Source organism: Mycetomoellerius zeteki, unplaced genomic scaffold, assembly GCF_001594055.1.
Source record: "Mycetomoellerius zeteki isolate Tzet28-1 unplaced genomic scaffold, Tzet1.0 scaffold327, whole genome shotgun sequence".
In the NCBI taxonomy this organism is placed as follows: domain Eukaryota; kingdom Metazoa; phylum Arthropoda; class Insecta; order Hymenoptera; family Formicidae; genus Mycetomoellerius; species Mycetomoellerius zeteki.
Window position 1 is genome coordinate 1,555,091 of NW_017257313.1, and position 13,319 is coordinate 1,568,409.

At 30.2% G+C, this 13,319-nt stretch overlaps 1 protein-coding gene across 1 annotated transcript; it reads right to left on the reverse strand.

Annotated features, from left to right (window-relative positions):
• Positions 1 to 979: 979 nt before the first annotated feature.
• LOC108725164 (UDP-glucuronosyltransferase 2B31) lies at positions 980 to 12,631 on the reverse strand. Its single transcript, XM_018451996.1, has 5 exons — positions 12,198 to 12,631; positions 8,435 to 8,857; positions 2,047 to 2,278; positions 1,663 to 1,888; positions 980 to 1,281 (listed from the first exon to the last, which is right to left on the reverse strand). Exons 1-5 carry the CDS (start codon positions 12,594 to 12,596, stop codon positions 999 to 1,001), a joined length of 1,563 nt encoding a protein of 520 aa, XP_018307498.1. The 5' UTR covers positions 12,597 to 12,631; the 3' UTR covers positions 980 to 998.
• Positions 12,632 to 13,319: the final 688 nt, after the last annotated feature.

Here is a 13,319-nt window from a genome sequence, read left to right on the forward strand (position 1 = left end):
GCAATTAGTGAACAGCGGTTTTATATTGGCTTTATAAAATTTATAAAATTTAAGGCCAATTTTTAATTGGTCACAAATGTTGTTATTACTTTAAACAACGGCACATCCTTGAAATTAGTTCACCTATTCTTCTTACACCGTGATTAATTCAGCACTGAAACAAGAGAACTCCGAGGAATTGTATGACAATAAAAAGAATACATGAACTCTTAGATTTTATAGGTGCAAATATATTTATTTGCCTGTTGGTGTAATACAAAATTAATATAAATGTGTCTGTACATAACGAGGAACATTGTATAAACGTATGCTTCTGCGAGTAAGATTAAGCTACGGGGGAAGAACTATATCTGTCAAAGAATTATATTACGTTTAATAAATATTTGTTAGAGAATATCAAAGAGATTTGTATATAAAAATGCAATCTCCTTTATTTACTTCTCCTCAATAATACCTTTATTAAGAAAGACATTATTATAGGTTTCCATCAACGGAACATAATCATATACTGTGTGATATATTAATACACAGTGTCGACTTATAGCTGAAACAATGGGTGCATTCAGAAGCGACGACCGCTCACTGAGCGCTCACTATGATTAATCTATGATTAATCCCTTTTTTACTTAGTTAATTAATTAGCTTTTTTATTTCACCTTCAGAGTGAAATAAAGAAAAAGATTTTATAAACATGAATATATCCGAAACTTGAAACTTCTTATTAAAGTATCCACTTCTAGGAAAATAAGTGGTAATGAAATGTAAAAATTTGGGATTTATGAAGTGATATAAAACGACGACATTAAATACAGCTGTGTACGATTGTATCAATTTGTGTCATAATGAAAGCACGGAATCGTACATTGTGTTACACTGTATCATCTGTAAACGTTGCTAAAAAATATATACCCCTTATGTCTCCTTCAATTAAATTCCTTCGCGAAGATACAAATAGAAAACTAACATATATACTATATTTATTTCTAATTAATACATAATCATTTTATCTTTTTTGAATACGACAAATTGTTATAATTTCCATTTGACATTTCCTTCACGAAACGCACAATGAACACTGCTGTAGCGACAATAATTGCTGCGCAAAATAGAAGACATCCAACGACATCGATAAGGGATAATTGCCACCAGGTTAGATCCATCGCGGGCGATCGCAGAGAATCCTCGCCGTACTTAATAACGTACTCGATCCAATAATTAGCAGTGTCTATAGCGTTCAATGGCCGATCAAGAAATCGTTGGGACAATTTTCGCGCAGTTTCTCTGAGAGATGAATTATAAAAATACATTCAATTAAACTATCGTTAAAAATAACATAACATAGATGCATACAAATTCAAGAAAACGAATATTAATATTAAATACAAATATTATATTGTAGAAATAAGAAGATATGAAAGGACATGTGAGAGTAAATAATTCCCAATTTATAATTTACAATTTCATTACATGTAATGAAATTGTAAATACACTTTATATTTTATAATAATAGCATAGTAACACTATAATTACCGCTCAGTTATTTACTCTCATTTGTCCTTACAAGTTTGTTTGAATTTTAAGAGTCCATTATATTAGTAGATTTTATCGTTGCATAAATATGTTCTTGTCTAATAATAATACGCAAGATATGAGTCTACATACCTATATAGAGGATCCCGTAAGATCGCGTTTAAGGCTGCGTCGAAGCTTTTTTCGGTAATTGTATTAATGTCCAGTCGCAGGGCAATGTTTCTAGCGACATATCTGTCGATATTTGTAAACTGATCGGCGAAGAGTGGTATACCGATCATGGGAACACCGCATGCTACCGCTTCCTGCGTGCCCATGAGCCCGCCGTGAGTGATAAAGACTTTTATGTTAGGATGTTCTACGGCATATTAGACAATTTTATAATTTCCTTAATTCAGAAAAGACAACTTACAATTAGGTATTTACAAATATTCGCAATATTTAAATTTTATGTAAAAATAAAATGTCAGAGAAACGTAAAACTTATATTCGTGTATTTGTCTTTTTGATACTCACTCAATACTTTAATTTGTGGCATCCAAGGGGAAATGTAAATGTTTTTGGGCAAAGCGGATGGTAGTTTCTCCGGCTTTGGTATCTTCATTATAACCCGGATGGGTGCTATTTTGCCTAAGGAGGCATAAAGCACTCTTAGGAACTCTCGTGGAAACGTCTCAATCATCATCATCGAGCCAAAAGTGAAATAGATGAAACCATCTTTGCTATCATTCATCCATTTTTCTAATTCCTGCAGCAAAGATGGTATTGGTATGAATAAAAAAAATTATTTAAATTTGATAACAGTAAATAAATGTACAAAATGTTAATATGTTAGATAAAATAACATATTAATGCTATCGTTTACGCTATCTATTGTGCAAATACAAAATAAAACAGTGATAATCAAATTACAATTGACGCGTGTTATCACACAATATGTGTCAATTGTTATTTAATTGTTGTGAGGAACTGAGAAAAGAACATTCGTCGATTATTGCTCAATAATGAAATGTACATTAATCAATAAATTTACATATTTCTCTTTCCTATACATATACTCTTTTCTATATACTTTTCTATATATTTTCTATATACATAAACTCTGTTCAGGATCTAGGTATAGTTTTAAAAAAGCCGCTTTTTTCAAATTGCTGGAAAAAAAAATGGAAAAATTCCGGTTTTTTTCTGAAAAATTGGTTTTTTGGAAAAATTGCTATTTTTGCTATGTAAAGACATAATAAGTAACTTCTAAATTCCTTTATAAAATTAATGCGATTTATAAAATTATGTAGCATTATTTTTATTAAAATTTTTTAGTTATCCTTCTATTTTTATAGTAAAACCTAATCTAACCTTCCTTTAGTACATGGCAAAGCTTAAGTAGACAAATATTTAACTCTAGTTTGTCACACTCCGGTCTGATGAACTCTTGAAGTGTCCCTTTGTGTAGTTTATTTTTTTTCAAATATTTTGTTACGAATTCAGTTTAAATCCAAATTATTTTCTAGACCTACTATTATCATATAAACATGATATTTGGACTCTATATTTTTAATTTTTACATTAATGGTGCAATAGTGTAGAAGAAAGTCACCGATACCTACATACCACTTTGTTTTTAGACAATATTTCTTAAACAAAAGGTAAAAATAGAACTTTAAAAACGTAAGTACAAATTGAAAAGTGTCTTCTATCAGATAGTATAAGCAGTTTTTATATATTTATTTTATGCTGTTCTGCAAGATACAAATATCTAATGCGATAGTTTCTCAAGAGTTTTTCCATATATGCACGATTGTCTTCAGCTCCAATAGACTTATTTGACATTATAAAGCAACATTATAAAAATTAAGTTAGCTCATAGTCTGTTTTACAGACAGATGTGGCGGTTTACGCTGCACCCCAATTTAAATTTAAAATCGTATTATGAAAAGACTATGAGAAAAAGTAATATAAATAGAACTGATTTAGGAAACTACAAGCATTTAAAATGACGTAATATTATCAATAATATAGTCACTATTATTTAAACCACGCAATTTGCAAAAGAAAATCGTAAGAATTTTATTTTCGCATTCGTAGAATTCGTTTTTAACTGATTTAGTATAGAAACAAGCCACAAATATACGAATTATGAGTTTGTACTTCTTTAATTAGCTAAACAGATCATGATTTTATTATTATTAATAAAGTGCAATAGTTAGTTTCTGAGAAATAAGGGGATGTCACTTTAGGAGACCTATGTCAATATCGGCGACTTTCCTCTATATTTTGTATGTTTTATTCAATACATTATGCGACCTCAATCTTTTATACAATTTCAAAATTTCTATTAACTTATCCCGTTATGTACCCTATACGCAATTATTTTCTTTACGGAAAGAACCGAGAAGCAAATGTGGTAAGTTTTACGAACGCGCATGAATTTTTCCAAAATGAATTTTTCTACCCTTGGGAAAAAAACCGAAAAAATCCACGGAAAAATTGGATTTTTTTCCGATCCTTTAAAACTATAGATCTAGATTCTTAGACAGTATTATGCTAGGATACCACCTTTTAATGGTGCTTTACTATACTGTAAAAAAAAATCAGGAAATTCAACTCGAATTGACGTAAACCAACTTAATCTCAAAGTTAAATATGGCGAACTAACTGTCAGGTTGCGTCAAGAAAAATTTTGACTTCCTTTAATATCTTCCTTGTGTGTTAAATAGACATTGAATTTATTTCTATAAAATATTCATAAAATTGATTAAACTATTATTGATGGTAAACGAACTTAATTGTATTGTCAATAAAAATACTTTATGAGCACGATAAAATAAATCTACAATAGAACAGACTGATTTTAATATTTGACTGAACTGTTCTACAAAGTAACGAGAACTCAATAAATTGTTGATAACAATTTTGAGGTGATTTCTACTTTGTCTCTCTTCGAGTGAAGTAGATTTAATAATTTATTTAATAGGACAATTCATTAAATTTATTTGATCCCGTTACTTTGTAAAATAATTTAATTAATCATTAAAACTTTCTCCACTCTCTCTCTCTCTCTCTCTCTCTCTCTCTCTCTCTCTCTCTGAAAAAAATGTTTATCGCGATGATGTAGCAAGAAGTGCATGAAAATTATTAACGGTTTGACCATTTGACCATCCTCGCTTTATACAGATAGATGTCGAATCTTTCTTACGAGTATACGCACAATCTATTGATATCTATTGATCTCTATCTATTGATATCTATTGATCTCCACAAAACGCTCTCTCGCTCTAAATCAAAGTGAAGTACTGTCAATAATTTATTGAGTTCCTACTTCATTTAAGTTCTATTACTTTTACGTTACATTCATGTTCATTTATCACCAATAATGATTTAATCAATTTTATAAATATGCTTATGACTGTACCGCCCCATTATTGAATTACGTAAATAATTAGTTCAATGTATTTTTCTCTATGATTGATTTGATCTCCATGTAAATGCAGATTTATTATTATTACGTAGTTAAATCATCCTTGTAGTAGTTGAATGAATATCTAACATTAATACACTTAACCATATTTCAGATCGGTTAATCATATATTTTGATTAAATTTTTGAGTACATTTTACTACGTGAAGTTATTCGTTTAAGTAGTGAAGTTATTCAACTAATTAGGTTTTCATTCTTCTTGACGTGATTATACCGCACTTAACTCAAATCGCGCAACCCTCAGATTTAGCTGTACTCTGAGTATTTTTTACAGTATAACTAGTGTCTTTTGTCTCATTGCTCTGTAATAGTTTGTACTGCACGTCAATAAGTTATTATTATTATTATAGGGTGTTTGAAAAGTAATGAAAAATCTTTCACATAGGGGTAGAATGGACTAAACTGAGAAGAAAAGTCCTCTACCATTTTACAATTTTCGCAATAGTTGACAAGGTATTAATTACTAAAAATTGGTCTTCAATAATTTTTTACTCAAATATCATTAACTTTACCGAAAAACTGTAAGAGACAAAAATTGTTTATTTTCTTCTCATAAGGTTCTGAGAATTTTTTCAGAATTTTTTTAGAATTTTTTAATACCGTATTTTCTCATGTTGGTAAAAATAAGAAAATGCAATACTAAAAAGTTGATAAAAAATTCTGAAAAAATTCTTAGAGTTTTATGAGAAGAAAATAAATAATTTTTATCTCTTTCAGTTTTTTTTTTTTTGTAAAGTTGATAGTATTTGAGTAAAAAATTATTGAAGATAAATTTTCGACAGTTTTTAGTAATTAATATCTTGTTAACTATTGCGAAAATTGTAAAATGGTAGAGGACTTTTCTTCTCAGTTTAGTCCATTCTGCCCCTATGCGAAAGATTTTTCATTACTTTTCAAACACCCTGTATATATGTTATTCACGCATCATGCGGTCATGCGGCTCGTTTTATATTTTTATTTCATGTGTTTATGTTCGCTACTGCGTCATATGATTAAGCGTTTATTAGAATTAATTTTAGACGAAGAGAAGATACATATCCCAAGTAACAGAACTAAGTCACGATAACGTCCAAACGACGTCAAAATGATGTCGTTTTGATGTCATTTTGACGTCATTTTGATGTTATCATGACTTGTTACTGGGACTTGTATCATAATGTGTTACTTGGGATATTACGATATTTCGCTAGTAAGTCAACAGCATCCACAAAGTCGTGTTATTATAAATGAGCTATATGATTACGTATAATATGACCATATTTGCTTAAAGAAAATAAATGACAAAGCTGAAAATTTTAGGATTTTATTCCTAAACTACATACAGGATGTTCCACGAGGAAGGGTCAATATCTTAGGAGATGATAGTATCGATCATTTTAAGTAAAAATGTTCATATGAACATGTGCCCCTATTTCGAATGGTTTCCGAGATAAGGCGATATAACATGAACACTAGGAAGCGTACCACTTTCATGCAATCTATTGAAAATCTTGAAAAACACTCTCCGATTCGGAATTCTGCGTGTAGGAAAGCGATGATATTCTCTAACAGCAGCAAAGGCTACCATCGCAGAAGCCGTAAACATACAGCATATCTGCATATTCGGCATGTGTAAATATGTGCGGCATTTTTAACAACGCTTCTACAACGTTACAAACAACACTGACTGTTGTATTGATTGTAACATTGTAAATGGTTAACAGGTCACAGCGAAAACAAAAAATAAACAGCGACGCCAAAAGAAGTAAGTGAACTAAAAGAAGTGGCAATATTGCATGCCAAATTCGTTCAAACTCAAAAACCGTTCGAAATAGGATACATGTTCATATGAATATTTTTGCTTAAAATGATCGATACTATCACCTTCCAAGATATTGACCTTCCTCGTGAAACACTCTGATATTAGATATTGGAATGCTAATTAGAAATGAATTTCTTGTAATATTATTAAAATAATATTATTTGAAAAGATTAAAATTGAGTTTAAAAAATAAATCTAAGAGACAGCTACTTGAAATAAAGGACTATCCTTTATAATAAAAGACGTATAGTTCACCATGTATGTGATAGACATTGTGTTCGAACTATTCCATATTTTTGCTGTTAGAAAGACGTTATCGCGATATTGTATTGCGAAATATTGCATGATATTAAGGCGATCCTAAAGCGAAGCTTGAACTCCGACAAAATTACTAGATGTCACTGTTTTTCCAGCGCATCGACTTGTCTGTATATACTACCACACCAATATCTATGATACATTCTATCACGCAACCAATGATACATTCAGTCGCACATTCGTGTCAATTTTCGTTTAACAAATTCGTCGCGATAAAGCGTCTAAGTCTAATTCTAAGAACTCGACGTTATTTATTCATGCAAACTACGTGTTTGTGGATCACTATTTCGTAAGTATAGCTTGCAAAATTTTCATATCAAGCAAATGTTGTCATGACTTGATGGCTTTAAACGCCATGTTACATTCAGAAATGGTAAAAAATATATCAATTTCGAAATTTTTGGTCGTTCTCGGCAAGGGGATCCTAAAGCCGCCTGTATTATCGACTAAATCGTAATTTTTGTGTATATAACAAATACCTTTTTCTCTTTCACAAATTCGCGAAAATCCTTTTCCAGGATTAAAGTATATACATTAATATGATTTGTGAGGTGTAGTTTATACCGAGAACGACCAAAAATTTCAAAATTGATATATTTTTTACCATTTCTTAGTGTAACATGGCGTCTGAAGCTGTCAAGTCGTGACAACATTTGCTTGATACGAAAATTTTCCAACCTGTACTTACGAAACGATGATCCACAAACACGTAGTTTGCATGAACAAATAACGTCGGGTTCTTAAAATTAGACTTAGACGCTTTATCGCGACGAAATTGTTATACAAAAATTGACACGAATGTGCGACTGAATGTATCATAGGTTGCGTGAGATATTGGTGTGGTAGTATACATATACAGACATGTCGATGCGCTGGAAAAACAGTGACATCTAATGAGTTTGTCGGATTTCGCGCTTTGCTTTAGGATCTCCTTAAGAAACGATAAAAATTTCGATGTTAATACAATTATCATGTTATGATTAATCGATGAGCTAAACATAAACAAATAATTTGTTATTATAAAAAAAACTGTCTACAAAGTAATTTTGACAGATGAGAAACGAGGAAATGATACTGTTTTACGCTATGAAATCTCGCTCTTATAGCTTTCTTTTTTTAATTATTTCTTCACGCAAAACTCCAATAAACATTTCCAGAGAAATCCTTGAAAAAAGAAACATTTTATGGAGGAGTATTATTAGCGTTACTTACGTTACCGAATATCATGCGCGCGAGTTTGTGATTCGTTAGCATGCGCTACATCGAAAAAGTGAAAACGACCACGAAAACGGGTCATAAAAGTTGACTTACAGGCTGCAATGTTTCGTCCTCGTCCTGAACGTGGATTCCCCCCACGTCCACCGCAGCAGGTGTTTTCGGCTGTATCCCATTTAACGCGATGTGAGAGTTGATGAGGACCAGCGACAACTTCTTTTCCAATTCCCGTACGCTCGGTATGTCTGGCCCGAAATTCTCCCTTATTATTTTATCTTGCTCCCATGTCGTAAGATAATTAAAATGCCATTTGCTGAAGATTGTGTGCACGGTGTTATACAAACGTTGCCAGAAATTCATGGGTTCGGACAAACTTAAAATGTTGCTCGGCACAAAGGCCAGGTTCTCAGGTTGAGCGATTGTGTCATATAGCCACGGGTACAACGACGTAGTGCTGATCCCAATCAAAGGAACTTTTAATATGTGAGCAATGACACTGAAACATTGCGCACCAAAAATCTAAAAAAACATATGAATAGTTAAGTAAATGATCATTAAAAGATTTCATTAATTTGAAATATTAGATATTATCTAACCAACTAACGAATATTATTAGGTCGAGGCTTTTCCATTTATCAAATGAAATCAGAAAATAATAATTACATATAATATTGCATCACGTGTATAACAGCGATGTAATTTGGGTAATGACACCAGTTAACAAAAAATGTTTTCTTAACTTATTAGAACAAGACAAAATGTTTCTTATAGATTTTTGAACTGAAAATAAAAATGTCGCAAGCCAAATTCACCAACACGACATGTTTCCGAAATTGAGCCTAAATTACTTTTTTGAGATATTTGACATTTTATGTAAAAAAAAAAACAGTTAATGTTATCTTGACATTTTAGTCAGAAGTCATGTATTATTCACTCCCTGTGAAATTCAATTTTGTTATTTCAATATTTTACCTGACCATGTTATAAAGGATTTAAATACTGGATATTTCTCACAAAGATAGAAAATTTTTTGCCTATAATGATGAAGCCATATATATACACATATATGGGTACATATATATTTATGTGTATATATACCATATACATATATACATTCAGAGAAAAAAGTCGTATCAGTAACTATAAATTTGTAGTGAAATAGCGCCTCAACTATATACATATTATTAAATTCTAATAAGAATACTAGATTAAGTGAACTAAGAAAATATAGTACATTAACCATATAAACAATTTATAAATGGTTAATATTACTATATTTTCTTAGTTCACTTAATTTATTTATTGTTCTTAAAGCTTTATAATACATAGTTACAAATTTGTGTATGCATTTCTTATTTATTTTTGTCTTCCAAGTTTAAAACCAACGCTGCGCCTTTTATTGTAAGCTGAGTGGTTTCCTTCTTAGGAGAAACTGAACTCCCCTACGTCCCTCTGGTGACAAAGCCGCGTACTACTCGTACTGAGCGATACTTTAAAAATTTTTGTCTAAACTAGAAAGATGTATATATACACATTTACATACATATATATATGTATTTATAATTTCTAGTGTGTGGCTATTAATACATATACACAGACCAACTTTTATCTGAAACATTTTTTTAATAAATAAGATATTGAAAATTTTAAAAAATTTATAAGAAATAAACAATAAAATTCAAGACTTCTAATCAAAATTTTACGATAACTCTTTTTATTAAAAAATGTTAAATATCGTAAAAAAACAATTTTTATTAAATATGATAAAGAACGTCAACGAATGGTCAAAGTTAGATGTTTCGAATAATATAATATATATTGTTAATTTAAATTTAAGATTTGATTACGCGCCGAAACATTCGGATAGTCCGATATTAAATCAATTTGTCTCAGATATGACTATGCATCGAAACCTTGGGACTTTCAGCACAATCAATCTACGACGCTGATAATCTCCCTAAATTAAATACAATTTTTATTAAGTCATAATTATTTATAAAATCAAACGTGATGGTGGAATTTGGCTTGCGACATCGTTTTTAGTATCTATAAATCTATATAATAAATACTTAGTTTGATTTATAGTAATTTTTTGCTGTAAATGTACTAATGTATTCGATTGTTCAGCCTAGATGAAGCAAGTAAATTTAACAAACAAATTTTGTCATTCTCTTTGTCGTTCTAGACGTTTATAAAAAATGTTGTGCTATAATTTAAAATGCCGAGATAAGGGAAATAACGGTCATTTTTATTCAACTTGTGCAATATATTGCAAATACTTATGCTTATGTAATCTACATATTAATAAGTGCATAGTGTTACGATATTTCGATATTTAATTTTCATATCACATATACATAATTTCGAATTTGTATCAATTAATGTTTATTTTTAGTGATACCATATTCCTTTTAAATATTTCTAAAAAGAACTATTTACACGCCTTTTTTAAGAATCCTAAACTTCTTTTCATTTATTTAACAGGATATGACAATGAACATTTTAACATAGAAAATTGGTAAGTTTTCTACGTTAAACTTATATATTATTTATATCTAATTTGTCCACTTTGATTTTAAACAAATTATATTCCATTGAATCGTAAAAATTTGCTGTGAAATGAGACAAGATGCGAAAAGAGATACATATGTTAATCAAGCAAAGTTACAATCGTCACTTTGATTATCATTTAAGTTATCATTTAAAACAATTGTTTTATACATGTCATGGTTGTCATAATATGAATGATCATTGCATCAGTTCGTGTTGGAACATTGAAGGAAGAATTAAAAGTTCATCTCTTACGTCAGAAGCAACTGCTAACTGCCTATTGACCTTCTGTTTATGTAAGAGAATTAGATAGAAGATTAATGTTGTGATAGAAAATTAGTAGAGGAAAAGGTGGTATTATAGCACCCCAATTACATTTTACACAATAACTTTGTTAATAATTAATATTTAAGTTTAAAACTTGACAATTACATTCGTTAAAATGTTGTCGAATCGATTCTGGACTCAAAGTTATAAAATATTTATTATTTAGGATATTATTAATAAAAATGTGGCGACATTGCATAATGACTCGAATAAAAAAAATGGATGATAATGTGGCCTTTCATAAAAATAGTCTGAAAATATTAATTTTATTTAGAAAACAGTATTTGATTACAAAATTAACAAAAAAGTAAAACATTTTAAAATATATGCAAATGAATGTATATACATTCACATAACTTCTGCATGTAAGCTGCTCAGTACTAAAAATAGTACACGTAATATAAACTATAGATTAACAGTAGAATTACAATCGATTATCAAATAATTATTTTGATATGAAAACCTCAAAAAAAAGGTCGTGAGTAATCAATATCCATAGAGAGCCACATTAGCAAGATGCTATGCTATTGTTTAAATTTGCATAACTCAAAATATATACATATAGTCTAATAAAATATATATAGTCTAATAAAACCGTTCACTGAGCGGTTATAACTTTACGGCCCAAATACGGCATTAGAGAAATAATAAACAGTAATAAATAAGTAAGGAATATGATATTAAAGATTATCGATAACAGACAAGTTATTTTACATTACAAATTATAACAAATAAACATTAATCAGAGATTAATCCCTTTTTTACTCAGTGAGCGCTCAGTGAGCGGTCGTCGCTTCTGAATGCACCCGTTATTAGCGTCAAGATGTAACGGCGAGCTACTGAACTAATAATTCCATAAGTAATCATTAAGATTCCCTATATAATAGCGGAGATATTAAGGGAGGCCACAATATATACACTGGCCATAATACCACCTTCTCCTCTATAAATTTAGAGAGAATAACGTCCTTCTATTGTATACCTCTATAATCACAGCATCGTAGGGTGGATTCTTTAGTTTGGATAGCTCTTTAATTTCTGGATTTCTTAAGATTTCACAAAGGTCGTTTCCTCCCCATGTCGCAACGGCGTACATCAAATTTGAGGTAACCATTTTTTGCATTAGTTCAAACGACATATTGTTCACCAAATGCATAGCTGTTGGCAATGTCACGATATCGGTGTAATTCGGATAAGGTTTCTTCAAAGGAAATTTGCTGACCATATCGACTTGATGACCCTTCCTGACTAGACCCTTCATCAGTTGCTCGGCCATAATAAAATGACTTTTGCCTTGAAAGGGAAATAGTCCGAGGAAACGATATCCATGGCAAATCGACAGGCAAAACAACAAAGAGGAAATCACTAGTAACACTCGCATTTTTTATTCGTATTCTTATATGAAGTCTAAATCACCTAAGAAAAATAAATAAACTGAGTTAACGATTAATTTAAAGTTATTAAAACTTTATTAATTTTTTGTACCTTTATAATTTCTTTATCCCTTTTAATATTATATTTTAGATTAATATAAACTAAATTTAGTTTTTATTTTGATTTGTTAATATTTAAATCTTAGATTAAATTTTATCGATAAATTATTAAATAAGAGTGTTTGTAAACTAATGAATCACACACTTTCGATATTATATCATATTGCAGGCTGTACGTTGCTACATACGGTGATAGACTGACATTTGTACATCTGTATTATCGTTTAAGTTACAAGATAATATATAGTGGGGATAAGAAACTGTTGCATGTATTTAAAGACACATGTCGCACAATACTATTTGAATTCATACAAAATTTGTATACATGCTGTATCATAAAATATATCATTCTGAAATCAGTCTGCAGTGATCTTAGATAATTTGTCAGAAAGATAACATTTAATCGCCATTTGCATTGTCGTCTGTCATGAAGCAAGAGACAAACAAAATACTGATGATATAATGTTTCCTTTGTTGCTTTTCTTTTCTTAGCTTTAGTTTAAGAATTAAGTTATCTGTTGATAAAATTAAAGATTTGCAACTGAATAAATGAATAACTATATAAACAAGCGAACAAATGACAGTTCAAATAATGAGCAATTCAACTTATC

Bases quoted from the DNA above. Each gene is read 5' to 3' on its own strand.
- LOC108725164 (XM_018451996.1), bottom strand. From the start codon at position 12,596: ATGCGAGTGTTACTAGTGATTTCCTCTTTGTTGTTTTGCCTGTCGATT. The intron at 1,889-2,046 runs GTGAGTATCAAA...AATATGCCGTAG, and splicing joins GCCACAAATTAAAGTATTGA to AACATCCTAACATAAAAGTC. The intron at 1,282-1,662 runs GTATGTAGACTC...TTCATCTCTCAG, and splicing joins TTACGGGATCCTCTATATAG to AGAAACTGCGCGAAAATTGT.